The sequence below is a fragment of the Trachypithecus francoisi genome, unplaced genomic scaffold (assembly GCF_009764315.1).
Source record: "Trachypithecus francoisi isolate TF-2019V2 unplaced genomic scaffold, Tfra_2.0 Lachesis_group10, whole genome shotgun sequence".
In the NCBI taxonomy this organism is placed as follows: domain Eukaryota; kingdom Metazoa; phylum Chordata; class Mammalia; order Primates; family Cercopithecidae; genus Trachypithecus; species Trachypithecus francoisi.
In genome coordinates this window covers 35,595,703-35,622,659 of record NW_022681455.1, presented here as the reverse complement: position 1 = coordinate 35,622,659, position 26,957 = coordinate 35,595,703, and the positions used below count along the sequence as shown (strand labels likewise).

At 39.7% G+C, this 26,957-nt stretch overlaps 1 protein-coding gene, 1 long non-coding RNA gene and 1 pseudogene across 5 annotated transcripts in view; 1 reads left to right on the top strand and 2 right to left on the bottom strand.

The window, feature by feature from the left end:
- The window catches only part of FKBP5 (FKBP prolyl isomerase 5), a 112,748-nt gene that overhangs the window by 24,927 nt on the left and 60,864 nt on the right, over positions 1-26,957 (top strand). For all 4 annotated transcript variants that reach the window (XR_004438681.1, XM_033216929.1, XM_033216930.1 and 1 more), the window contains exon 2: positions 22,034-22,157. Coding sequence is in view for 3 of the 4 variants with exons in the window: in XM_033216929.1 (XP_033072820.1) it covers positions 22,053-22,157 (105 nt within the window). In the remaining variant the exon portion in view is untranslated. The remainder of the gene's footprint in view (positions 1-22,033; positions 22,158-26,957) is intronic.
- On the bottom strand, positions 12,838-12,954 carry LOC117088899 (annotated as a pseudogene).
- LOC117087109 lies at positions 13,035-15,306 on the bottom strand. Its single transcript, XR_004438682.1, has 3 exons — positions 15,217-15,306; positions 13,708-13,832; positions 13,035-13,130 (listed from the first exon to the last, which is right to left on the bottom strand). It is a non-coding gene; the product is annotated as an uncharacterized LOC117087109 (long non-coding RNA).

Below are 26,957 nucleotides of genomic sequence, written 5' to 3'. Positions count from 1 at the left end.
GGGCATGGTGGCTAGCGCCTGTAGTCCCAGCTACTTGGGAGGCTGAGACAGAAGAATTGCTTGAACCTGGGAGGTGGAGGTTGCAGTGAGCTGAGATCGCACCACTGCACTCCAGCTTGGTGACAGAGCAAGACTCCTCTAAAAAAAAAAAAGATGAACATTTACTAGTGACGTTCTAAAGGAGCGGAAGACCCTGAGTGCTGGTTTGAGTTTAGATTTGTTGTGCTGGGGCACTATTTAAGGTCTGGGAATTAGAGAGTAATATGTTGGGCGTGCTGTCAGAAAGGCTTCACTAGCAGTGTATACAGAATGAGTGGGAGTGAGTGAGCCGTCTGGAGGTAGGCAGGTCCTCTGGAGAACTATAGTAATTCACGAAGGAAGGGAAGAAAACGCAAAATGTGGTGATAGCTATGGAGCCGAAAGTAAGATAAGAAACACGATGAATAGTTGGCAGGTCCTATTGATTAAGTGGAGAAAAATTATATTGAAGTTGCAAACCTAGGAGAATGGCCAGATAATACAGATTATGAAGTAAATGGAGAAGGGACCAATTTTGAAAAAGTTAATTTTCCTTAAAAACATCAGGAAATAAAAGGGTCCTGAAGTGAGAGAAATCAAAGATTGGAGAAGGAAAGAGGGAGAAATTATGGCACTTTTAGTTTCAGCTACTATAGGATTTGGGAGTTATACTGATAGAGGTAGTAGTTGAAATTAAGAGTGGATGAGTTCTGGTATGAAATGGTTGATGGGAACAGCTGTTGATTGAGAACTACATTTTAAGGAGAGGATACTGACAGTAATGGGAGATGGGATGAAAGAATGCCCAGGCAGAGAGGAAATTTAATAATTTCGGGAGTGGGGAAAGAATAAAGAGAAACGTTACTGTGGCCTACCTTTCATTCTTTTACTGTGCATATGATATTGTATTTGTTGGATGTTTTCCTATAGATACCACATTGTTCTTCCTCCTGGAGTGGCATGTCAGAAAATTTTGATGATTATTTTAAAGATGTTGAGTTTTTTTTTTTTTTTTTGAGGCGGAGTCTCGCTCTGTCGCCCAGGCTGGAGTGCAGTGGCCGGATCTCAGCTCACTGCAAGCTCCGCCTCCCGGGTTTACGCCATTCTCCTGCCTCAGCCTCCCGAGTAGCTGGGACTACAGGCGCCCGCCACCTCGCCCGGCTAGTTTTTGTATTTTTAGTAGAGACGGGGTTTCACTGTATTAGCCAGGAGGGTCTCGATCTCCTGACCTCATGATCCGCCCGTCTCGGCCTCCCAAAGTGCTGGGATTACAGGCTTGAGCCACCGCGCCCGGCCGATGTTGAGTTTTATTCCTGAAATTGAATGTGGTACCTGAAAAAGGGTCTTGGGAAAGTAGTTTTTGGTGTCATATGCTGTGTTCCTTTTAGTTCATAAAATATTTTCATCTTGTTTGAATATCTGTGGGTCTAAAAAAAAATGGCTAATTTTTGGATAGGTAAAAGTCAAGATACTTTGTACATTTTAATTGATTATTTAAAAAATATTCCCGGCACTTAAAACCTGGCAAATACAAATTATAAGAATCACCATCTTTTTAGAAGGACATACTATGAATTCAGACTTTTTGCTGGTTTAGTGCTTGTCAGCATGGAGCCTGTTCACAGGAAATGCTTTAGAATCAGAGTCAGGGACCTGTGACACTACGGGGGGAATCAGTATGTAAAATAGTTAGAGTGCAAGCTCCGGAGTCATTCTCCCTGGTTCCACTGTTCACTAGCAGTATATCCATGGATAGATTTACTTAGCTCGTCCCTTAGATTTGCTCTCTGGACGTGACAGTAATAACAATCTCAATGTCACATTTTTATTGAAGGGATCCATCATAGAGCTTATATTCTAGTAAGGAGAAACAGGCAGTATACAAATACTATAAATACACTGGAAGAAAACATAGTGGAGCTGATTATAGTCGATTTTTGCTCTTTTATTTCTGGTAACAGTAAAAGCAACTCTGATGAGAAAAGGTTTGAACATGAAGGCAGACCAGAAGGGAGTAAGGGAGCGAGGTCTGCAGCTCTCCAGGGAAGAGTTCCAGGTAGAGGGGAGAGCAAGTGCAAAGGCCCTGAGGAAAGGGCACATGGGAGGAGGCAGCAGGAAGGCCACTGTAGCCAGAGCAGTGAGTGAGGGGAGAAGGAGAAATAATTTCAGAGATAGCCAATGATCAGCATATATAGGGTATTAAGCATAAGAAGGACTTTGGGTTTTATCCTGTGTAAGATGGGAAACTATTGGAGTTCCAGAGTAATTTTTTCTTAAAGCTAGTCTGCTTGTCACTTCTTTTCTTAAAAATGCCTCAGTTCCCTGTTGCCTTTGGAATAATGTTCACGTACTTTATTTTGGCACACAAGGTCCTTCACAGTCAGGCCTCTGCCTCTTTATTTAGCATCATCTGCTTCTTTCCCACATGTACCCTTCACTTTAGCCAAATGGGATCACATGCAGCTCCCTGGATGGGTCATGATGCTGTGTGTTTTCGTGTCTTTCTGTATAGTTTGCCCTGTGAGAAGCCCTCCCCCTCAGCTCACATGGTGACTGGCTCTGTTTTAGAGGGTCCTCTTTGTGCTCTTGCTCTCTCATCACTTCTGCCCTGAGCCACTTTGTACTTAAGCTACTTAGGCTTGAAGCGTGCTGTGTTCTTTTACCAGCCTTGATTTGACTCTTGCCACACCCTTGCTGGTTGAAAGTATGCCAATCCTTTGAGGACTAGCTCAGACACTGCCATCTTCTGCCTCCTTTGGACCCTCAGAAACACTTTGTAGCTCTCTTCTACCTAATCATAATTATTTGGAATTAAAATGTTTCTTTGCATTCACAAAAAATCCTTGGGCTAACTTATTTCAGTTTTCTGTGTAGCCTCTAGAAGAGGGTCTTACAGACATTTCATATTCAGTAGGTATTCATGGTGTGTAGGATTCACAGGATAATTAGAAAACTATTGGCTTTTAAACAACTAAGGGCCAAAAGTAGCAAAAATGAATGCACAATTGAAATGAGATTCCTATTAACAAAACAAATTTACTGTAATTATGATAGCTAGGTAATCCTTGTTCTCTTATACATTTATATATACTTACTAGTGGCACCAAATATTAGTATACCCAATTTGAGATATAGTTTGTTGAAATATATTTGGACACAGCCAGGTGTGATGGCTCACACCTGTAATCCCAGCACTTTGGGAGGCTGAGGTGGGAGGATTGCTTGAGCCCAAGAGTTCAGGAACAGCCTGGGCAACATAGTGCAACCTCGTCTCTACAAAAAAAAATAAAATAAAAAATTAACTGGGTGTGGTGGTGCATGTCTCTAATCCCAGCTACTCAGAAGGCTGAGGTGGGAGGATCATTTGAGCCTGGGAGGTTGAGGCTGTAGTGAGCCATGACTATGCCACTGTACTCCAGCCTGAGCAACAGAGCGAAACTCTATCTCAAAAAAAAAAAAAAAGAATCAGACATGTAAATGCTCATGGTTTTTGACGAGGTCATACCACTTCTGGAAATCTTCTTAAAATAATACAAACTAGCCAGCCACAGTGGCTTTTCCATGTAAATCTCAGCAGCTTGGGAGACTGAGGCAGGAGGATCACTTGAGCCCAAGAATTTGAGATCAGCCTGGGCAACATAGCAAGACCTTGTCTCTCTTAAAAAAAAAAAAAAAAATTAAAAAAAAGAGAAAGTAACACAAACTAAATGATAATTACAACATCTACTGCTACTAATGTTGAAAGTTTACCATGTAACAGGCACTGTAGAAAGCCCTTTATGTGCATTACTTTAGTCCTCACAATCCCAAGAGACGTTGGTAAATGATAGCCTTGTGTTTTAGACAGGGAAACCATGGCACAGAGAAGGTGAGTGACTTGCACAGCACCATACCGCTGCCGTGTTGTCAAGCTAACATTCTCACTCAAGCAGACTGTGTTCAAGAAGCCATACTTTTTTTTTTTTTTTGAGACGGAGTTTTGCTCTTGTTGCCCAGGCTGGAGTGCAATGGCTCGATCTCTGCTCACTGCAACTGCCACCCGGTTTCAAGAGATTCTCCTGCCTTAGCCTCCTGAGTAGCTGGAATTACAGGCATCTGCCACCATGCCCAGCTAATTTTTGTATTTTTAGTAGAGACGGGGTTTCACCATGTTGGTCGGGCTAGTCTTGAACTCGTGACCTCAGGCGATCTGCCTGCTTCAGCCTCCCAAAGTGCCTGGGATCAGGCATGAGTCACCGTGCCCAGCCAAGAAGCCATACTTTCAGTTACATATGATAAAAGCTTAGGCACAAAAATGTTCATAGCAGTGTTACAGAGTATTAATAAGTTGGAAGCAATGTATATCATTCATGAATTATGGTCATCCATTCAGTAGAATAATTTTTTAACAGCTTAATTGAGATAAAATTCACATACCATAATATTCTCCCCTTTAAAGTGTACAGTTCAGGCCTGGTGTGGTGGCTCATGCCTGTAATCCCAGTACATTGGGAGGCTGAGATGGGAGGATCACTTGAGACCAGGAGTTCAAGACCAGCCTGCTCAACGTTGTGAGACCCCATATCTCTATACATAAATACATACATAAAATAGAATAAGGTAAATCAAAAATAAAGTATATAATTCAGTGGTTTCCAGCATATTTCCGGATTTGTGCAACTATTACTGCTGTCCCACTTGGGAATATTTATAACCCTAAAAAGAAATCTCCCACTCCCCATTTCCTCCTGTTTCCCCTAACCTTAAGCAACCACCAGTCTACTTTCTGTCTCCGTGAATTTGCCTATTCTGAACCTTTCGTATAAATGGGATCGTATAATGTATGGCCTTTCATGATTGGCTGCTTTCAAGTGAAATTAATAGTTGTAAATATGCACCTAATAACAGAGCTTCAAGATACATGAATCAGAAACTGACAGAACTGAAAGGACAAATAGATCTAAAATTATAGTTGGAGATTTCAATACCTCGCCTTTCTCAATAATTGATAGAACAAGTAGACAAAAAATAATTTAGAAGATGTGAACTACATTATCAACTAACCTAATTGACATTTACATAGTATTCTACCCAATACAAGCGGAATACACATTCCTTTCAGTTGCACACAGGACATTTACTAAGATAGTTTATATTTTTGTTCACAAAATAGTGTCAGTGTTGGCCAGGTGTGGTGGCTCACGCCTGTAATCCCAGCACTTTAGAAGGCCGAGGCGGGCAGATCACCTGAGGTCGGGAGTTTGAGACCAGTCTGACCAACATGGAGAAACCCCGTCTCTACTAAAAATACAAAGTCAGCCGGGCGTGGTGGTGCATGCCTATAATCCCAGCTACTTGGGAGGCTGAGGCAGGAGAATCACTTGAACCTGGGAGGCAGAGGTTGGGGTGAGCTGAGATTGCTTCATTGCTTTCCAGCCTGAGCAACAAGAGCAAAACTTGGTCTCAAAAAAAACAAAAAAACAAAAAAACAGTGTCAATGCATTTAAAGTGACTTCGATCATTTTTAAATTTTTTTGTCATCAGTCCCTTTTTGTCATCAGTTTTACTCATAGATATAATAGAAAGTGTAGAAAGTGATGGCTGGTTTTAAAATTCATATGGAAATGCATAGACCTAGAATTGCCAAAACTATTTTGATAAAGGACAACAGAGATGGAAGATTTAACACTGATTTCCAAAACTTATAGTTGCAGTGATTAAAACATGGTATTTGTGGTAACTGGTGTAAAGATAAACAGATCCATGGAACAGAATAGAAAAGTCCAGAAAAAAAAATATGGTCAATTGATTTATGAAGAAGCTTCCAAGGCAATTAAATGGAAAGAGTATTGTCCTTTTAAAAACAAAGGTTTTGGAACAATTTGGTCTTCATATATAAAAAAGTGAATCTTGATTCATACCTTACATCATACTTAAAAGTTAACTCAAAATTGATCATAGACCCAAATGTAAAGCCCAAATTTATAAAATCTCTGGAAGGAAATCTTTGTGACTTTAGGTTTGGTAAAGATTTCTTAGGTATAACACCAAAAGCATGATTTATAAAAGAAAAAAATGATAAATTGGACTTCATTAATATTAAGAGTATCTCTTTAAAAGCCATGTTTAAGGGAATAAAAGGACAAGCCCCAGACTGGGAGGAAATATTTATGGAAGATATTCTGATAAAAGACTTGTATTTAGAATATGTAAGGAATTCTCAAAACTCAACAATAAGGCCAGTCACAGTGTCTCCCGCCTGTAATCCCAACACTTCGGGAGGCCAAGGCGGGGGTAGATCACTTGAGGCCAAGAGTTCGAGACCAGCCTGGCCAATATGGCAAAACCCCATCTCTACTAAAAATACAAAAATCAGCCAGGCATGGTGGCAGGCACCTGTAATCCCAGCTACTTGGGAGGTTGAGTCACGAGAATCGCTTCAACTCAGGAGGCAGAGGTTGCAGTGAACAGTCAACTGAGATTGCGCCCCTGCACTCCAGCCTGGTTGTCAGAGTGAGACTCTGTCTCCAACAAAAAAAAAAAAGAAAAGAAAAGAAAAAACACTCAATAAAGCAAACAACCTAGTAAAAAAAATAAGCAAAAGATTTGACCAGATATTTTGTCAGAAAAGATACATGAATGGCAAATAAGCACATAAAAGATGATCAACATCATTAGTCATTAGTGAAATGCAGACTAAAACTATAAGAATATACCATTACATCCTTACCAACACTTTTAGGCTTCAGGCTTTTAAACTGAAGACATTATAGTGTCTAATCTCCAGATAAGATTTTTCAGATTAAATTTAGAGAAGACATTACAGTGTCTTCAGTTTAAAAGCCTGACAGTAACAAGTGTTGGTGAGGATGTGGAGCAGCTGAAACTCATGCACTTGTGGTGGGAATGTAAAATGGTACAACCACTTTGGAAAACAGTTTGACATTTTCTTAAGGACTTAAAACTGACACTACCAAGTGACCCAACTATTTTGCTCCCAGGCATTTATCCAAGAGGAATGAATACATATGACCACATAAAGATTTGTTTACAAATACATGGCAGGTTTATTTGTAATAGGCAATAATTGAATCTATTCAAATGTGCATCAACAGAGACATTTGTGGTATGTTCATACGATGAAATACTATTCAACAATAAAAGGGAATGAACAATTGATACAACTTATTTTATTCTCAATATAATTATAGTAAGGAAATGAAGCCAGAAAAAAATGGCACGTTATATGAAATTCTATAAAATCTACTCAAAAAGCAGATCAGATTGCCTGGAGACCTGAGTTGCAAATGGATGACTTATGCGGGAAATATTTGTGAGTAATAGGTATGTTCATCATCTTAATTGTCATGATGACTTCGTGGATATATGTACATATGTCAGAATTTATCGAATTGTATACTTTAAACGTGTAATTTATCGTAGCTTAATTATGTCTCAAAATCTGTAAAAAAAAATATACTTCATGTGTTCTTCAACGTTTATAGCATGCTCAAATTTCAGAATCACATAAGGGATTGAGACTAATTTTTAAAATAATTTTTCAGTGATTGGGTTTGAGGTAACTCATGCATTATATATAGCAGATTTGCCTATTATTATTTTTTTTGAGACGGACTCTCACTCTGTCGCCCAAGCTGGAGTACAGTGGCGTGATCTCAGCTCAGTGCAACCTCCGCTTCCAGGGTTCAAGCGATTCTTCCACCTCAGCCTCTTGAGGAGCTGGGACTACAGGTACATGCCACCACGCCCAGCTAATTTTTTTTTTTTTTTTTTGAGACGGAGTCTCGCTCTGAAGCCCAGGCTGGAGTGCAGTGGCGTGGTCTCGGCTCATGGCAAGCTCCGCCTCCTGGATTCACGCCATTCTCCTGCCTCAGCCTCCCAAGTAGCTGGCATTACAGGAGCCCGCCACCACGCCTGACTAATTTTTTTTTTTTTTTTTGTATTTTTAGTAGAGACGGGGTTTCACCGTGTTAGCCAGGATGGTCTCGATCTCCTGACCTCATGATCCACCTGCCTCAGCCTCCCAAAGTGCTGGGATTATAGGCATGAGCCACCACGCCTGGCCAATTTTCGTATTTTTTTTTTATTAGAAATGGGGTTTCACCATGTTGGCCAGGCTGGTCTCGAACTCCTGACCCCGTGGTCTGCCTGCCTCAGCCTCCCAAAGTGCTGGGATTACAGGTGTGAGCCATTGCGCCTGGCCTTATAACTTTATTACAAAATTGAGAAACCAGATGTTTTATTTTGTTTTCTGAATTTCTGAATGCATTTTCAGAATGATATAAAATGATAAATGTTATTTTAGATTAGAATATTGTTGTCCAACTGGATGATTAATAAAGAAAAAGAAAGGAAAGAATGTAGTGAGACCCCCTAAGTACAAAATGGAGGAAGTCAGTGGACTTCCAAGCTTGAGATAAATTCTTGTGATCTTGATTGGATGATTAGGTATCGGTGGTAGAGAGAATAATGGCTCCTCAAAAATGGAACTTGTAAATGTGTTACCTTATAGGGCAGAAAGGACTTTGCAGACGTGAATAAGGTTAAAGGCTTTGAAATGGGGAGATTATCCTGGGTTACCCAGATGGGCTCAACTTAATCACATGGGTTCTTAAAAGTGGAGGAACTTTCCCAACTATAGTCAGAGAGAGAGAGAGATGGCTACAGAAGAATGATCAAAGAAATGCAGTATTCCTGGCTGAAGATGGAGGAAGGGGGCCACCAGCCAAGAAATGTGGGCAGCCTCTAGAATGTGAAAAAGCCAGGAGATGAGTTCTTTCCCAGAGCCTCCAGAAGGAATGCAGCCCTGTCAATACCTTGATTTTAGCCCAGTGAGACCCATTCTGGACTTCTGATCTCCAGAATTTTAAGATGATAAATTGGTGTTATTTCAGCCACTAAGTTTGTGTTAATTCCTTTATTTTTCTTTCTTTCTTTTTTTTTTTTTTTTGAGACGGAGTCTTGCTCTGTTTCCCCAGGCTGGAGTGCAGTGGCATGATCTCACCTCACTGCAACCTCCATCTCCCAGGTTCAAGTGATTCTCCTGCCTCAGCCTCCTGAGTAGCTGGGATTACAGGCACGCGCCACCATGCCTGGCTAATTTTTGTATTTTTGGTAGAGATGGGGTTTCACTATGTTGGCCAGGCTAGTCTCAAATCTCGAACTCCTGACCTCAAGTGATCCACCTGCCTCGGCCTCCCAAAGTGCTGGGATTACAGGCATGAGCCACTTTGCCCGAACTGTTTGTGTTAATTTGTATGGCATCTTTAGATAACTAATACCATATGTAAGTGGGTAAAACTCAGAATTCATACTGTGCCAGAGGATTGCAATGGAAAGTGAACTCTGTATTGTTAAAATAACTTTCTATCCCTTGGGAATTGTTTTTCCTTCCACATAGCAAACCTCATTTTCCCCAGAAGTAAAACATATATTTATAAGTTACTTTTTAATGAATAAATACAAAATAATAGAGTTGGAATAAACCTTAGATATGATTCTAGTCTAACCCCCCGAAAGGTATAGATAGAAAAACTGAGTGAGGGCCAAAGATTCCACAGCTAGTTAATGATAGATCTGAGTTTACTGGCCCTTTCTTCCTTCCATATTTTCATGGTGGGGATTTAAGATGGCCAAGGTTTTTTATTCTTTCTACACAGACTCAAAATGTTATTCTTGTACAATTTTTCTCTTAGACATATAATGGACTTTGGGAAACAATTTCTATAATAGTGTTTTAATGAGATAGCACTATAAGAGGATGCAGTATTACGTAAAACTTTTGTCTTGGGTTTTTTTCCCTCTGCGTCTCAAGTCCGAAACATCTCTTCCTCCAGTTGCTAGTAAATGTATACTCAAATATTGGCAGCTAGGTGTGGTCCTCTGTTCTTGATTGTCCATATTTAAACCACACGAATCCAGTTAATAAGATAATTCTCTGTGTGTTGTGTATGCACAGACATATTCTTATAATGCACAGACATATTCTTATAATGCACTGCAGAGATAGATTTTAATTATGCTTGGGTGTTCTTAATCAGTACTCCTGATTAGAACAGAATTTTATTTTTACTTTTATAGTTGAACACTCAGGTACAGTGTAATTCTCCAGATTAGATTTTTCAGATTAAATTTAGAGAAGGAATGTACTCAGCTTGTAATGGTATTTCAGCACTGACTCTATAGTGTCTAATATTTTGCCTTCTTTACATTGACTGTGATTTTGAAAACTGTGATTCATCTCATCATTTATTGAGTACTGCTCCTATGTCATTTACTTATACTAGGTGGTGGGAGTACAGAATGAATAGGACACATTCTCTATATGTATAGTGTTTATAGACTTTTCTCATATGTTACCTTGTTGGCTGGTTCCTAGAAAACATCAGGAGACTTGGACCAAACTCTTCAGCCCTAGTGAATCACGTCAAGGTACTCTACCCTGTGGCACAGGTAGAAATTTGACTTTCTATAAAAACCTAGACAAATAATAGGGGCTCATTCCTACTGTCTTCACCCTTATCAAAATGTAAGTTCTATGGAGACAGAAATTGTTTCCTGTTGTTTAATGCTGTATCTCCACTACAACAGTGCCTGGCACATAGTAGGTGTTCAGTAGATATTTGTTGAATAAATAGCTGAATGGCTTCTACTTATCCTTCAGCTTTCAATTAATTTATTATTATTATTTTAAATTTCTGTTTCTTTTTAGAGATGGAGTCTCACTATGTTGGCCAGGCTGGTCTTGAACTCCTGGCCTCAAGTGATCTGCCCGCCTCGGCCTCCCAAAGTGCTGGGATTACAGTCGTGAGCCACTGAGCCTGGCTCACAACTACTTTTTTTTAAGAGTCAGGGTTTCACTATGTTGCTCAGGCTAGACTCCAATTCCTGGGCTCAGGCGATCCTCCCACCTCAGCCTCCAAAGTTGCTGGAGGTACAGCACGTGGCACTGGACCCAGCTGCTGCCCTAACTTTAACAGTGATGCCTATCGGATGTACCTTTGAGCTAAGGGGTCTCTTGTCTTGGTGCAAAGCTGGATACAGCTTATGAGAGATAAGAGGCATAAAATTAGCTGGCATGGTGGCACATGCCTGTAATTCCAGCTACTCGGGAGACTGAGGCGGGAGAAACGCTTTAACCCAGGAGGCGGAGGTTGCAATAAGCTGAGATCGTGCCATTGCACTCCAGCCTGGGCAACAAGAGCAAGACTCCATCTCAAAAAAAAAAGCAATGCATAAAGTCAAGAAGGAAAGTACCAGAGAAGGATTCAGGTTGCTTCAGGGGGTAAAAGAGCAGTAAATAGTTTTATTTGAACAATAGTGTGGTGTGGTATTAAAAGACAATGAGAAGAATAGTGCAGTAACTTCAGACACTTTCTAAGTGCTGTAGATCTTTTAAAATCCATCATAGTTGTCTTGCTGACTTCTTTAGTGACGATTTGAGTTTTAATTATTCAGTTATGCTGCCAAAAGTACTGCAGGTTGTCAAGTATCATTTATCCAAAATGCTTGGGACCAGAAGTGTTTTGGATCTTGGATTTTTTCAAATTTTGAAATATTTGCATATTTCTCTAAGAGAAAAAAGATATTTTGGCATGTAATGCATAATATTTGCATAATTTTAATCCAGTGTTCTAAAATTGTACCCACCAGAATCTACAAACAATAAGGAACTGTGGTTGTTTGCTGCAAATAACTATGACAAACCACACTGTATCACATGTATTAGCCCATTGTGACATTGTCAATTGACCATATGTACATACGTGTATACATGAGATACAGTATCTTGGGGATGGAACCCAGGTGTAAACATGAAATTTATTTATCTTCATATGTACTTATACACACCACCTGAAGGTAATGTTATACAATATTTTTATTTTTTTATTTTTAATTTGCTATTTTTTTAAAGTCAGTACATTTTTATTCAAGGAATTCCATGTTATGATTTCTTCCACTGTCCATCAAGGCCACTTTAGATCCACTAAAGAGCTGCAATCAAAAGATTTATCTTCAAGTTAGCCCTTTTTAATGAAACTGATGCTTATTTTAATCCAGTTGTCTGTCAGCCCATAATTCTTTTACTTTGGCTTCTGTCATCTCCTTTTAATAAGGATATACTGATGAAGACTTCAAAATTCGCCAAGAATCTTTGGGATCTAATTTCTTCAACCAGTTTACTTTCACTGTAGGTGTGGGTCTGCCTGGTTCTCAGTTTGACACCCTCTCAACATGAATGAGCTCAAATCATATTTGTTCCTAAGCGATCACACTCAGGAATAGTACAGATGTGTGGAATATGCCAGTACCTTTAACTCTAGACATCATGTTCTCAAGATAAAAGCCATTAAAACAAAAAGCCATCGTATGTATCGTCAATGTGAAATTGTAATGCAAAATTAATACTGCTGAGGATTTCCCTTATATCCCATGCTGTTTATCTATTTTACAGTCCTAGAATCAGTCTTTTTTTTTTTTTTTAAGAGACAGGGTCTGTCTTTGTTACCCAGGCTGGAGTACAGTGGTGCCATCAAAGCTCAGTGCAGCCTCCAACTCCTGAGCTCAGTTCTTTTGCGTCAGCCTCCCCTTCCTGAGTAGCTGCAGCTACAGGCACATGCCCCAGTACCCAGCTAATTTTTAAATTTTTGTGAAGATGAGGTGTTTGTTACTTTCTTGCCCAGGCTGGTCTTGAACTCCTGGTTTCAAGCAATACTCCCACCTCAGTGTGGAGATTGCAGGCTTGAGCCACTGTGCCTGGCCTGGAACCAACCTTTATGGCTATCAATACTCCCATCAGTTAACTGTCTCAGGTATCATAATATCCCTTCTTATGTGTATCAAAACTCATACTGAACAATGAGTTCTAGGTTGCAAAAGAGGATTTATTTTTTGCATTTATCCATAAGTCTTTGTCCACAAGTTAAAAACAGTGCAGTATACAATATTTTTAATAATTTTGTGCATGAAATAAAATGTGTGTACCTTGAACCATTAGAAAGCAGAAGTGTTAGGTGTGGAGTTTTCCACTTGTGGCATCATGTTAGAATTCAAAAAGTTTCAGAGTTTGGAGCATCTTGGATTTTGGATTTTTCCAGTTAGGAATGCTCAACCTAATCAGAAGTGAGACTTGGACATTAAAAGTTTGAAAGCCACGGTTTTATTTGCTTAGTAAGTACATAATTGCAACAGTACTTTTTATCTTAATTATTGTGTAGAATCTGATGACTCCTCGACATGTCACCCACACTTCTCTCCTGAGCTCAGGCCTTATCTCTGATAACCTTCTGGACATCGCACAAGCATCCCTTGCTCAACACACCCCAGCCAGAGTTCTCTTGCTCTCCATAAAAAGCACTCTAAAATGTTTGAATTAAATTGAAGAGAAAGAATACAAAGTCCTGATGAGTGGAACCATGAAATGTTTCATCTTTTTTTCCCTAAGTTTAAAAAGATCATGAAAGTAATACATGTTTAATGTTAAACTATTTAAATAATATAAAAATAAAATATAAGAAGTGAAAATTCCTTCTTATCCTCCCAAATCTCATTCTCCAGAGGTAACACTGTTTTAGTAGTTGGGTAAGTTATCTTTCCAAACTTCTTGTATAAATAAGCAAATATACAAACACATATATACTTTTTCCCCCTTGGAAACAGGATCATGTTACAAATCATTCTGCAACTCACCATTCACTTAACAGTACATCTTGAAAATCCATCTGCCTTTTCATGTCATTATTAGAAGATTGTTTATGTGGAATGGGTAAGACCCCACCTGCTCCATATTAGTGATATTTTCCAAGGTTAGCTGTCTTAAAGGGAAACAATGAAAAAGACATTTTGGCATGTAATGAATAATATTTGCATAATTGTAATCCAGTGCTCTAAAATGATCACACCCACCAAAATCTACAAACAACTGGGAACCATGGTTGGTGGCTGCAAATAATTGCTATAAATTACACTGTTTGTGCCAGGTGCGGTGGCTCATGTCTGTGATCCCAGCACTTTGGGAGACTGAGGCAGGCGGATCACTTGAGCTCAAGGAGTTCGAGACCAGCCTAGCTAACATGGCAAAACCCCATCTCTACTAAAAATACAAAAATTAGCTGGGCATTGGTGGCTCACACCTGTAATCCCAGCTACTCAGGAGGCTGAGGCAGGAATATCATTTGAACCCAGGAGGTGGAGATTGCAGTGAGCGAAGATCAGGCCACTGCACTCCAGCCTGGGCAACAGAGCAAGACTCTGTCTCAAAAGATTTAAAAAAAAAAAAATTAACACTGTTTGTGTTACATGTATTAGCCCATTGTGGCATCATCAGCTGACTTTTTTTTTTGTAATGGTCCAGATAACCAGATCATCACTGGGCACTATGCACCATAATAATACACTTCATTTACTACAATGCTATTCTTTTTTCCTTTTTTTTGACAATATCTTGCTCTGTTGCCCAGGCTGGAGCGCAGTGGTGCAACCATGGCCTGATACTCCTGCCTCAGCCTCTCCAGTAGCCGGGACCACAGGCGTGTATTTTTTATTTTTAGCAGAGATCGGATCTCACTGTGTTGCCCAAGCTGGTCTTGAACTCCTGGGCTCAAGCCTTGACCTCCCAAAATGCTGGGATTACAGGTGTGAGCCACTGCACCTGACATTCTTTTATAATGGATGAACATTTACAAAATATTTTCCCAATTCAGTTGTTTGGATGTTTTTGTTTAGACTCTTAGCTAAATGATGCTCTACTGTATAGATTTATCTCATCGTTTTTAAAAACTGTATATTTTTATAAGTATGCATTTGCCAAATTTTACTCTAACATTCCCGTGACTATCCTCTTAAGGAAAAACTTTGAAATACTTTTATTTAGCCATACAGTTAAAATTTGGCTGGACCTAAGTGATCTGTGTTTAGCTGATGAACAGATCCATGCCTGCATTCTTCCTGTTCTTGCATCATGACTTTTTCATCTCCCCTTGATTCTTTTCCCTATATGCATTTAAGCCTGTCTGGTTCTTTTCTCAAGCCTTTGCTCTCTACTTCCCTTTCACCCAAAGCATTTCATGTTTCCCCTTTATAACCATAGTGTAAGTATCAAACTTCTTACCTGTGACTTCTGCCTCTCTATACATCTCTCTTCTACTTTTAACTTTCATGTTCACAATATGCTATCTTTCTCTTATTTTCACTTCTTACCTTCTCCAACTTCAGAGAATCCCCACTGCCTAGTGTTCTTGGGAGATGCTAGAGGATACGCAAAATGCCACCTCCCAGAAGGTCGAGGCATTTTTTTTCCTTAAAAAAAAAAAAAACCCTTTTAGCCAAATACTTCTAAGAAATGCTCCATTTTCTCAGTAGTATCTTCAGAAAGATTTCAGAGGTAATTGCATCTACAAAATAAAGACTAAGTGCTAAGAAAGTGAGCAATCCGATAAGAAAATGTAAAATAAAAAACATTATTACGCAATTCTTTTTTTTTTTTTTTTTTTTTTTTGAGACAGAGTCTTGCTCTGTCGCCCAGGCTGGAGTGCAGTGGCATAAACTTGGCTCACTGCAAGCTCTGCCCCCTGGGTTCACGCCATTCTCCTGCCTCAGCTTCCCAAGTAGCTGGGACTATACAGGTGCTCGCCACCATGCCTGGCTAATATTTTATATTTTTAGTAGAGACGAGGTTTCACCATGTAGCCAGGATGGTCTCGATCTCCTGACCTCGTGATCCGTCTGCCTCAGCCTCCTAAAGTGCTGGGATTACTGGCATGATCCCAGCCTGGCCTTTTTTTTTTTTGAGATGGAGTTTCACTCTTCTCTTCCAGGCTGGAGTGCAATGTTGTGATCTTGGCTCACTGCAACCTCTGTCTCTGGGGTTCAAGTGATTCTCCTGTCTCAGCCTCCCGAGTAGCTGGACTTACAGGTACCTACCACCATGACCAGCCAATTTTTGTATTTTCAGTAGAGATGGGGGTTTTTCCATGTTGGCCAGGCTGGTCTCGAACTCCTGACGTCAAGTCATCGGGCTGCTTCGGCCTCCCAAAGTGCTAGGATTACAGGATTGAGCCACCTCACCTGGCCACTAAATTCTTCTAAAAATCCCTTGAGCGTACTACATGATATATTGAACATAGTTGATGACCAAATGGTGATGTAAAAATTCCATCAGGCCCGCATGGTGGCTCACTGTTATAATCCTAGCACTTTGAGAAGATGAAGTAGGAGGATCATTTGAGCCCAGGATCACTTCGAGACCAGCCTGGGCAACATAGCGAGACCCTGTCTCTTCTGAAAAAAAAAAAAAATTAGGTGTGGTGGCACATGTCTGTAGTCTGAACTACTAGGGTGGCTGAGGGGGAGGATTGCTTGAGCCCAAGAATTCAAGGCTGCAGTGAGCTATGATGGTACCACTGCACTCCGGCCTGGGCAACAGAGCAAGACCCTGTCTCTTAAGAAATAAAAATTCCATCAAAGATTTTCTCTTAGGGTATAAAACCAGAGACAAAGATGAAAAACGGGAGAAATGTCCAGTGGTTCTCAACCATATCTGGCTGCACATTAGGATCATCTAACATGCTTTTTGAAAACACCATTACCCTGGCCCCACCACAGACAAATTAAATCCAGACTCTCTGGGCTGGAGTCCAGGCATCAGTAGCTTTTTTAAGTTCCTCAGGTGATTCTATTGTTTAGCCCAGGTTTAGAAAAATACTTAAAAAACCTGAAGGATAAAACCAAAATGTCCAAAGTCTATCTAATAATACTTCTAGACGTAGAGGACAGAGACATCAAAGGAAAAGAAATAATGCTAGAAAATTTTTCTGGAGATTCCGCAAAGACTTGTCTTTAGCAGTTAAGGGCCAGAATATCACGGCCCCTGCAGGAATTAAGGAAAGAAGACAAGTACCTTGACATATCCTTGCAATGGGTCTGAACTCCAAAAATAAGGATTATTATGTCTTCCAGAGAAGAAAAGATGGGAGCCACAGTGTGCACTCTGGAGGGAAAGAAACCTACCTGGCCTAACTGATCCAAACACAGGTTCTGCTTTTTCCCCCAGATGCCACTCTCCAGTGCGTCCCCCTAGCTCACTCCTGCTTTCTGGGGCTGACCCCAGACCTAGAGCTTCTCCAGCCTCTCCTGAGAAAAGCTGCTCTTAACAGTTGGTGTTTGGGAGGCAACTTTCTCTTCTTTGCTCTTTCAGTCTGACCTCATCTGCTGTGTAGTGTTCAGAAATTCCCCCAAAGTTCTGGTTCAGTTAGGAACACTTGTTTTCCACCTCAGAGTTTTGCAAATTTTAAAAACTTTCTTGTCATCCCAGCATCTTCCTGGGGAGAGGAAGTTGATGACTTAATCCTGTCGTTCAACTTTTTTGAGGCCAAATAGGGTAAAATCATATTAAGGGGAATAATACTGTATTTAGGTTCATCCTTTAGTATGTAATAGTAACATTTGGATAGCCTAATATTTTCTGGCTTTTTTGTTTGTTTTAATATAATCCTTTGCTTTCTGTTTACTTAAAAACAGTAATTTATCCAACTCAGCACTCAGAGTCAGGGAAAGTGTGGTCTGTTAGCTTTGTTTTCTTCAGTAATTACTTGTACTGAGAAGAAAAATAAGTTTACCAAAGAAATATCTTTCTGAAAACTCTCCTGTTAGTAGCATAATCTGAGGCAAGACACTGATATTTTAACAAAGAGAACAATACAGTAATTTACGTAATACACATAGGGAATTTGTGGATATGGCTTTAAAATGACTTCTCATTTGGGGGACCTGATAGTTTAGTTATGTTAACTGAAGTTTTCAGTACACTGTTGATAAAATATTAAGTGTGTTCTCATTTTTCTGTTATGTCTCAGGTGTTTGCTGACTAGCACTTTGGAGAGTGTATGCTTATCTGCCATGTCCATAACAGAACGAACTGTGTGTTCCCTTTCTGATGTACTGGGTAGCAATTTTTCGCCTTTGGACAGTTCAGCACAATAAGCTTTATCATAGATTAATATCCATAGCTACATAGTGATATTAAATCCAGAATAAACCTAGAGTGAGGGAAAGAAGAAAAGTCTCTCTTAGAAAAACGGTGAAACGGTCTCAGTGTGTCATTACAGTTTTTAGGAATTGTCTGTCCTTACTGTCTTTTTTATATAACATTCAATCAAGGAAAAAGTTTCATTTGTTTTGTTAGCTTACAAAAACCTATACTCCTAATGGCTTAGCTGGAATTAAGGGGAAATACTTGGAAAATTCAGTTTATTTCTTTATTCTTCCAGCTTTATCTGCTTTTGAAAGTTCAAAAGTTTGTTTTCTTGTTGTTTTTATCTTTGTGTTTTAATTATTCATAGTACTTCTCTTCATATGGACTCAGTACCACTGACAAGAGCCATCCTCTGAGATTACTGAGATGACTTGCATCCCTTGAAGTGCTGGAGCCAAAAAATGAAGAGCTAATTCCTTTATCAAATGGGATTTAGAAAGCTAGTAAATCAGCTTATACAGGTTGCCTATTTACTTGGATTTAAACAAGCCATTGTTTTCAAAATAGCAAGGTGTGAGAACCAAAAGAAAATGTTTCTTTTTTTTCTCTCTCTTTTTTTTGAGACAGAGTCTTGCTCTGTTGTCCAGGCTAGAGTGCAGTGGCATGACCTCGGCTCACTGCAACTTCTGCCTTCCAGGTTCAAGCGATTCTTGTGCCTCAGCCACCCGAGTAGCTGGGATTACAGGCGTGTGCCACCACGCCTGGCTAATTTTTGTATTTTTAGTAGAAACGGGGTTTCATCATGTTGGCCAGACTGGTCTCAAACTCCTGGCCTCAAGTGATCCCACCCGCCTCAGCTTCCCAAAGTGTTGCGATTACAGGCATAAGCCACTGTGCCCAGCCTGAAAACATTTCTTCATTGACAGTATTTTCATTAAAAAATTCAGCTGAATTCCAAATGATGAACATTCAAAAGAAAGCATTGTCTTTGGATGTGTTGTAGTTATGTTTGCTGAGTGCTTTGTTTTGATTTTTTTGGTGACATTTGTGCATGTGCGATCTCTCTAGCACTCTGAATGATTTGAAAGCAAGTTGCGGATATCATGACACCTCACCCCTAAATACTACAGCATGTGTCTCCTATGAACAAGGATATTACTCCACATAAAACCATAATATTATATCACACTCCAGAAGGCTATAGTAATAATAAGCTAATACATATAGTAAGAACATATAGTAATAATAAGCTAATACACAGTCTCCTTTTCCAAGTTCTTTACATATTTTGTCCCTTAATCCAGGATCCAGCCAAGGATCACTGATTACGCTTGGTTGTCATATCTCTATAGTCTCCTTCAATCTGGAACAGACCTCTCGTCTCTCTCCTCTCTCTCTCCTCTCTCTCTCTCTCCTCTCTCTCTCTCTCTCTCGTCTCTTTTTTTATCTTTTAAGAGATGGGGTCCCACCCTTCGGCCCAGGCTGGAGTACAGTGACATGATTATCGTTCACTGCAGCCTCAAACTCCTGAGCTCAATCAATATCCTTCCACCTCAGCCACCTGAGTAGTTGGGACTACAGGCACACACGACCTTTTTGGTTCTTTATGTCATTAACATTTTTCAAGAGTCTAGGCCAAGAGTTTTTGTCTTTTCTTCTTGATTAGTTTCTGGTGAAACATTTTTGATAGGGATACCACATAGATGATAGCACATCTATATCACGTCACTACATCATATTAGGAGACAGAGTAATAGCAGTTTTTTTCATTATTGGTGATGCAGAGTTTGGTTATGATGCAGATCACTTATTAAAGTGGTATCAGTCAGATCATTTTATTTGAAAGGTCCTTTTTCTTTTTTAATAATTAGTTATCTGTGGGGTACTTTGCCAACAACCTCTCACCTGGTGGTTTTGATTTGTTCAGTGCTTTACACCCAGGTTTACCCAGAGATCTATTGATGGATGTCAGCATCTCTGTGAATCCCCAGGAAATTTTTTTGTGTGCATATATTTTCCCAGGCATACAGTCCAGGACCCTCCAAATATTTAAGAGATCTTTTCCCTCTGTTATCGAGGTGCCTTTTACAAGTTTCTGTACATCACAGAAGCATGTTATAAGCAGTGAGTTTCTAGAAGCTGGGAACCAATGCCGTTCTTCTGATTTTCCTGATTATCTAGCCAGCCTCGTGTAGAGCTAGGTACATAATTTTTGTTGTTTGTTTGAGAACGATTTGTTCTGGCCTTTCCCTTATCCTGAGCCAAACATTTGGATCTTTCATGTTTGGTATAAACTGTACTAGAAACTAAACCAGAGGGACTTAGCCCCTGGTTTTTGGTGTTCTCTTTGAAGATTTTGGGCACAACAATTGGATTTGTGTCTTTATTGAACTGAAATCAATAGTGGTCATTTGGAAATGATTTAAAACACTACAATGTATGTTTTCGTTGTCTAGTTACAATTGTATCAATAAGACATTTTCCACAAGTGCAGAAAGACTGTTTGACTCTGTAGACAAGAAGGCTCAGGAGATGACTTTAGGGTACCTTAAGTTTGTTATCAGCCTAATGTGGAATAGCTGTAGGAGTGATTCCTTCTTGATTTTCCCTGACCAAGCAGGGAGCAGTTGGAATTCATCATGACAGTGGCTAGGTGTGTTTTGTTTAGCCTGTGATTAGCCTGTTGGTTACATTGGCTTGCCTTGCATGAAAAAAATGTCTGACAGGTGACCAACAATAACAATAACAATAAGAACTAACATTTGAATAGTATACCTTAAAAATACACATTATACCACTTCATCCAGAAGATTATCTGTGAAAACAGGTATTTGTATTCTAATCACAGGTAAGGAAAAAAGTCTTAAGAGAAGTTAAGGTAGCCAACATCAAACAGCTTGTAAGGAGCAGAGGAAGAACCCCCCAAATTCCATTACAGATTCCTTGCACTTTTTGTCTTACCATTCTTAAAGGTAGAGGCATTCTAGGGAATCTAAATATGAACAAAACATGGACCTTGCTCTGAAGGATCTTTTAAACCTAACAGGCGCATAGACTTATAAATCTCTTACAGACAACAAATCGATAGAAGAGCTAAGGAAGTACATAAAAGGGCAAAATGGCCTACAAATAGAGGGTCAAGGTTGGTATGATAGAAGTAGCATTTGAGGGAGGTGGATGTTTTGGAAGCAAGAAAGGGAGTGACCAGAAGAATGACTATGGGAAAGTCCTGGGCTTGTTGTAGAAGTGGAATTGGCCTAGTTTGGCTAGAGCATGAGCTGCATGAAAGAAAGTAAAAGAAAATAGTGGCAGCTAGAACTGAAAGATAGATTAGGGCCAGATTGTGAAGGGCCTTGAATGCCACATGGAAGAACATTCTGTAGGTATTTTGGGCAGGAGATGAAAAATGACCCTACAGAAGACCCAATCGTGATGATAAATGGTTAAACATGTTTAAGTTACCAATCTGTGCTAATCTTTAAACAAATGTTATCTCACTGCTGCCTCACTGTAACTCTATGAATAGCGTACTGTGTCCATTTTGCAGATGAGAAACGAAGGCTCAGCAAGATTAAGGAAATTGGAAATGTCAAGAGCTGGAGCTAGGACCCAGACTTGGGTCTGTCAGATTCTAAGCCTGCTCTGTGTCTCACTGTGATTGATATATTCTTTTATTAAGAACTGATAAGGTCTTAATCCTCTGTCAAGAATATGGCTATAGAAAAAGGATGTTTTCAAAGTTGTGAAGGGACTGCTTCTCGCCATGTTATGTTGAGGAATGTAATCACTACCCAACCTGACTTGTACTGTTCTCTGTTTTGAGACCAGAGCTAGATGGGAAATTAAAGAATTGGATGATGTTTTATTTACATGCCCGATGACATCAATACATGCTCATAGCAAATGCCTTTGTTTTCGTTTTCAGTATCTAAGCTTATTGGCCCTAAGTAAATCTTAGGTTAGGTAGAGCTCAGTTCCCAGGGACATTCAAGATTCATAAAGAAGTGATATTTTTCCTAGCTAAAATATTTTTCTTCTTACCAGGTTCTCTACTTAAAAGACAATGACTACTGATGAAGGTGCCAAGAACAGTGGAGAAAGCCCCACAGCCACTGTCGCTGAGCAGGGAGAGGATATTACCTCCAAAAAAGACAGGGGAGTATTAAAGGTGAGGCCACAAAGCTGAATGACATACAAGGAAATCTGCTGTCTGGAAAGATTGTTTATACTCTTTCTGAGGGGGACTGGGGTGGATAATGTTTATTGAGGGTTACTAAGTGCTAAACAGTAGAGCTAGATTCTCATTTTGTCTTCATAACTTCAAGGGTTTTTTTTTTTTTTTTTTTTTTTGAGGCGGAGTCTCGCTCTGTCGCCCGGACTGGAGTGCAGTGGCCGGATCTCAGCTCACTGCAAGCTCCGCCTCCCGGGTTTACGCCATTCTCCTGCCTCAGCCTCCCAAGTAGCTGGGACTACAGGCGCCCGCCACCTCGCCCGGCTAGTTTTTGTATTTTTAGTAGAGACAGGGTTTCACCGTGTTAGCCAGGATGGTCTCGATCTCCTGACCTCGTGATCCGCCCATCTCGGCCTCCCAAAGTGCTGGGATTACAGGCTTGAGCCACCGCGCCCGGCCAAGGTTTTTTTTAAGAGTTGAGTCTCGTTACGTTGCCCAGGCTGGTCTTGAACTCCTGGGTTCAAGTGATCTTCCCATCTCAGCTTCCTGAGTAGCTGGGATTTTCTTTTTAAATTAATTAATTAAATTTTTGAGAGAGGGTATCTCATTATGTTGCTCAGGCAAGTCTTGAAATCCTGGCCTCAAGCGATCCTCCCACCTCAGCCTTCTGAGTAGCTGAGATTATAGGCACGAGCCACTGCGCCCAGCTAGATATTTTAATTTCTAATCCCAGATTATAGATGTTGAAATTGAGACTGGGCTAGGTAAATTAACGTGCCCAACATCATATATCTTAGTAATGCAGATTTACCTGGGGTTCAGGTCCAAGTTATATCTCACTCTAAAGGGCTATGTTTCCCTATTCTCAGAGCATACAAATAGGTTACTATTTTAATGTATCCTTTTAGTACACTAAAGCTAGCTAATGATAATTTTAAGACTTTTTAAGGAAAGAAAAGCTAACTTGAAAAATTCAAAGGGGTTTATTTTATTTTATTTTATTTTATTTTATTTTATTTTATTTTGAGACAAGAGTCTCCCTCTGTTGCCCAGGCTGGAGTGCAATGTTGCGATCTCAGCTCACTTCAACCTCCGCCTCCTGAGTTCAAGTAATTCTCCTGCCTCAGCCTCCCAAGTAACTGGGATTACAGGCACCTGCCACCATGCCTGGCTAATTTTTGTATTTTTGTAGAGACAGGGTTTCACCATGTTGGCCAGGCTGATCTTGAACTCCTGACCTCAGGTGATCCACTTGCCTTGGCCTCCCAAAATGTTGGGATTATAGGCGTGAGCCACCATGCCCAGCCCAAAGGGGTTTATTTTTATATGTAAATATTGTTCCTATGTACAGTGAAGATATCTTTTGAGATTTCCTCAGAGAATATGTCTTACTTTTGAATTAGCTTTCCTACTTATTAAAGCACTATACAGTCATTCACCATATAATGACATTTCTGTCAGTGACGGACCGCACCTTCAGCGGTGGTCCCATAAAATTGTAATGGGGCTGAAAAGTTCCTATGGCCTAGTGGTGTCATAGCTATTGTAACATGGTAATATAGTATATTACGTGTTTGTGGTGATGTGGGTGTAAACAAACCTGCACTGCAGTCACATGCAGTTATGTGTAGTACATAATACTTGATAATAAATGTTTATATTACTGGTTTATGTGTTTACTATACTTTCTATCATTATTTTAGAGTGTGCTTCTACTTTTTTTTTTAAAAAGTTAACTGTAAAACACCCTTGACTGAGTGCGGTGGCTCATGCCTGTAATCCCAGCACCCTGAGAAGCCAAGGCAAGAGGATCACTTGAGGCCAGGAGTTCAAGACCAGCCTGGGCAACATAGTAAGATCCCTATCTGTAGAAAAAAAAAAATTAAAAAATTAGCCAGGCCTAGTGGCATGTACCTGTACTCTCTACTACTCAGGAGACTGAGGCAGGAGGATCACGTAAGCCTGGGAGTTCCAAGCTGCAGTGAACTATGATCATAGCACTGCATTCTAGCCTAGGTCAGAGAGTGAGATCCTGTCTCAAACACAAATGAACAAACAAAAAACAGCCTTGGGCAGGTCCTTCAGGAGGTATTCAAGAAGAAGGCATTGTTGTTATAGGAGACGGCAGCTCCATGCATGTTATTCTCCTGAAGACCTTCCAGTGGAACAAGATGTAGAGGTGGAAGACAGTGATATTGATGATCCTGACCCTCTGCAGGCCTAGGTTTATGTATGTGTTTGTGTTTTTGTTTTAAACAAAAAAAAAGTTAAAAAGTAAAAGAATAAAAAAATTTTAAAAATAGAAAAATGCTTATAGAATAAGGATATAAAGAAAGAAAATATTTGTGTACAGCTGTATAGTGTGTTTGTGTTCTAAGTGTCATTAGAAGAGTCAAAGCTAAAAAAAGTCATAAAGTTTACACAGTTAAAATGTTACAGTAAGCTAAGATTGATTTATTATTAAAGAAAGAAAAAATTTTTTAAATAAATGTAGTGTAGGTATCCAGTGTTTATAAAGTCTATGGTAGTGTATGGTAATATCCTAGGCCTTCATGTTCACTCACTACTCACTTGCTGACTCATCCAGAACAACTTCCAGTCCTGCAAGTTCCATTCATGGTAAGTGTTCTGTATAGGTGTACACTTTTTTTTTTCTTTTATACCTTTGAAAACTGTACCTTTTTCTGTGTTGAGATATGTTTAGATACACAAATACCACTGTTTTACAATTGCCTGGGGTATTCAGTGCGGTAACACAGTGTACAGGTTTGTAGCCTGGAAGCAATAGGCCAAACCAAACTAATGTGGGTATGTACTAGTAGGCCAGGCCATCAAAGTTTGTGTAAGTACACTCTGCGATGTTCACACAAGGATGAGATCACCTAAGGACACATTTCTCAGAACATACCCCTGTCCTTAAGCGATGCATGACTGCGTGTGTTTCTTTACTCTATAGTTAATCATTTTCACATGAATTTTTTTGTTCGTTTGTTTCTTACAACAGTGTGGTGAGACAATCAGAGCATCTCTTGATTCTTCCATCTTATAAGTGAATAAACTGAGTCTGAGAAAGCTTAAGTGGCTTTAGTCCCATTAAGTAGTTATTTCTCCTACAACATTGTTAACACATACAGGTTTTGTATAGTTAAGTTTTGTTTTTCCTGAAAAGATTATCTGATGTATTCTAAATATTACCAGGATGCTGAGTTTTAATATCTCCTGTGCCAGCAGTAGCAAATAAGAATTTTTGTTTTGTCTAACCTTGCTTATGTGAAAGCCTTTCTTCTGTGCCTGGCTCTCTTTTGAATATATGTGAATTGCCATTATGTACCAAGTCAAATTTTGGAGACTTGCAGCTATAGAATAAGGGCTTTATGCTATAGATTTACATCCTATTGTCTTCTTTTAGAGGACTTCTCAACCTTGTAGCTATAGTTGCTCATCCTAAATTCCAGGAAGCTTCTAGACACAGTGGAGACTTCGCGGCTGTCCTCAGCATCTCCCTGCCTCTGTTTAAGACTTCCCCTTTCATCTTTTCAGGGTGCCCACACCCAGAGAACATGATCCCCAACTTGCCTCAGACCCTGTTTTGTTCTAGGGAATAAATCTAATTGCAAGATTTTTAGGCTTATTAAGAAATGTTGGAGATTTGAAGCCCTTTAAATTATATCATTTATCATTGTCTAGAGCCTCAGCTTTCACCGTGAGGCTTTTGGTTAAGATTTAAATAGGTCTAGTAACTGTGCGAGCTAGGGCAATTTAGTTAACCTCTCTGTGATTAAATTCTTGTTTTTAAAGTTAGAATAAATAATGCCATCAGTTTCATAGAGTTGTTAGGATTAGGTGAAGCACTTAGTATAGTGCCTGTCCTATAGTAATCTATCTTATTAACTATTACGTATTTAAAAAAAAAAAAAGTGCTGGTTTGGAAATTCAGTAACTATCTGAGGAAGATAAAAATTGAATTTATATTTTAAAAATGAATAGAACCTAGATTGTGTCCTTAAGGCAACTCTAGATTTAGGCACAAATTCATCTTGCTAGGGAAGCCTGAAGTGATACCGTAGTACCACTTGCTGGTGTGGATGGCTCTCTGACTCTCTGATAGCCATTCATCCCAAATGCCCAGTTACTGTTTATAGTCCTAGAAATGCAGATTCCTTCCACACGAGGCTGACAGTTGAGCATAGCCTCCCAAATACCACATGCAGTCAATGAACATGAGCACTTGTAGAATATTGTGTAATGTCTTTTGATGTTTTGAAAACTGTTTTTTTCTTTTGAAGTCCTAGAAGGTCAGTAATGTTTCTTTGCCTTTAAAGAATGTTTGGGGCTGGGTGTGGTAGCTTATACCTGTAATCCCAGCACTTTAGGAGTCTGAGGCAGGAGAATCACTTGAACTCAGGAGTTCCAAACCAGCCTGGGCAACATAGCAAGATTTCATCTCTACTAAAAATAAAAAAGTTAGCCAGGTATGGTGGCATGTGCCTGCAGTCTCTGCTACTCAGGAGGCTGAGGTGGAATGATCACTTGTGCTGGGTGATAGAGGCTGCAGCAAGCTATGATTGTACCATTGCATGCACTCTAGCCTGGGCAAAAGAGCAAGACCCTATCTCAAAAAATAAAATAAAGTTGTTTGGGCTTTTGAGTTAAGAAAGCTGTGGAATTTAGGTTCACAGTGTTTATGTGATATTTATGTTAGGCGGAGGGTATACTTGTCAAAAAAGAATTTAGGAGCAAATCATTGAATTATTTATTATTCCTTCCCCAAAAAGATATTCATCAGATGTTAGCTAC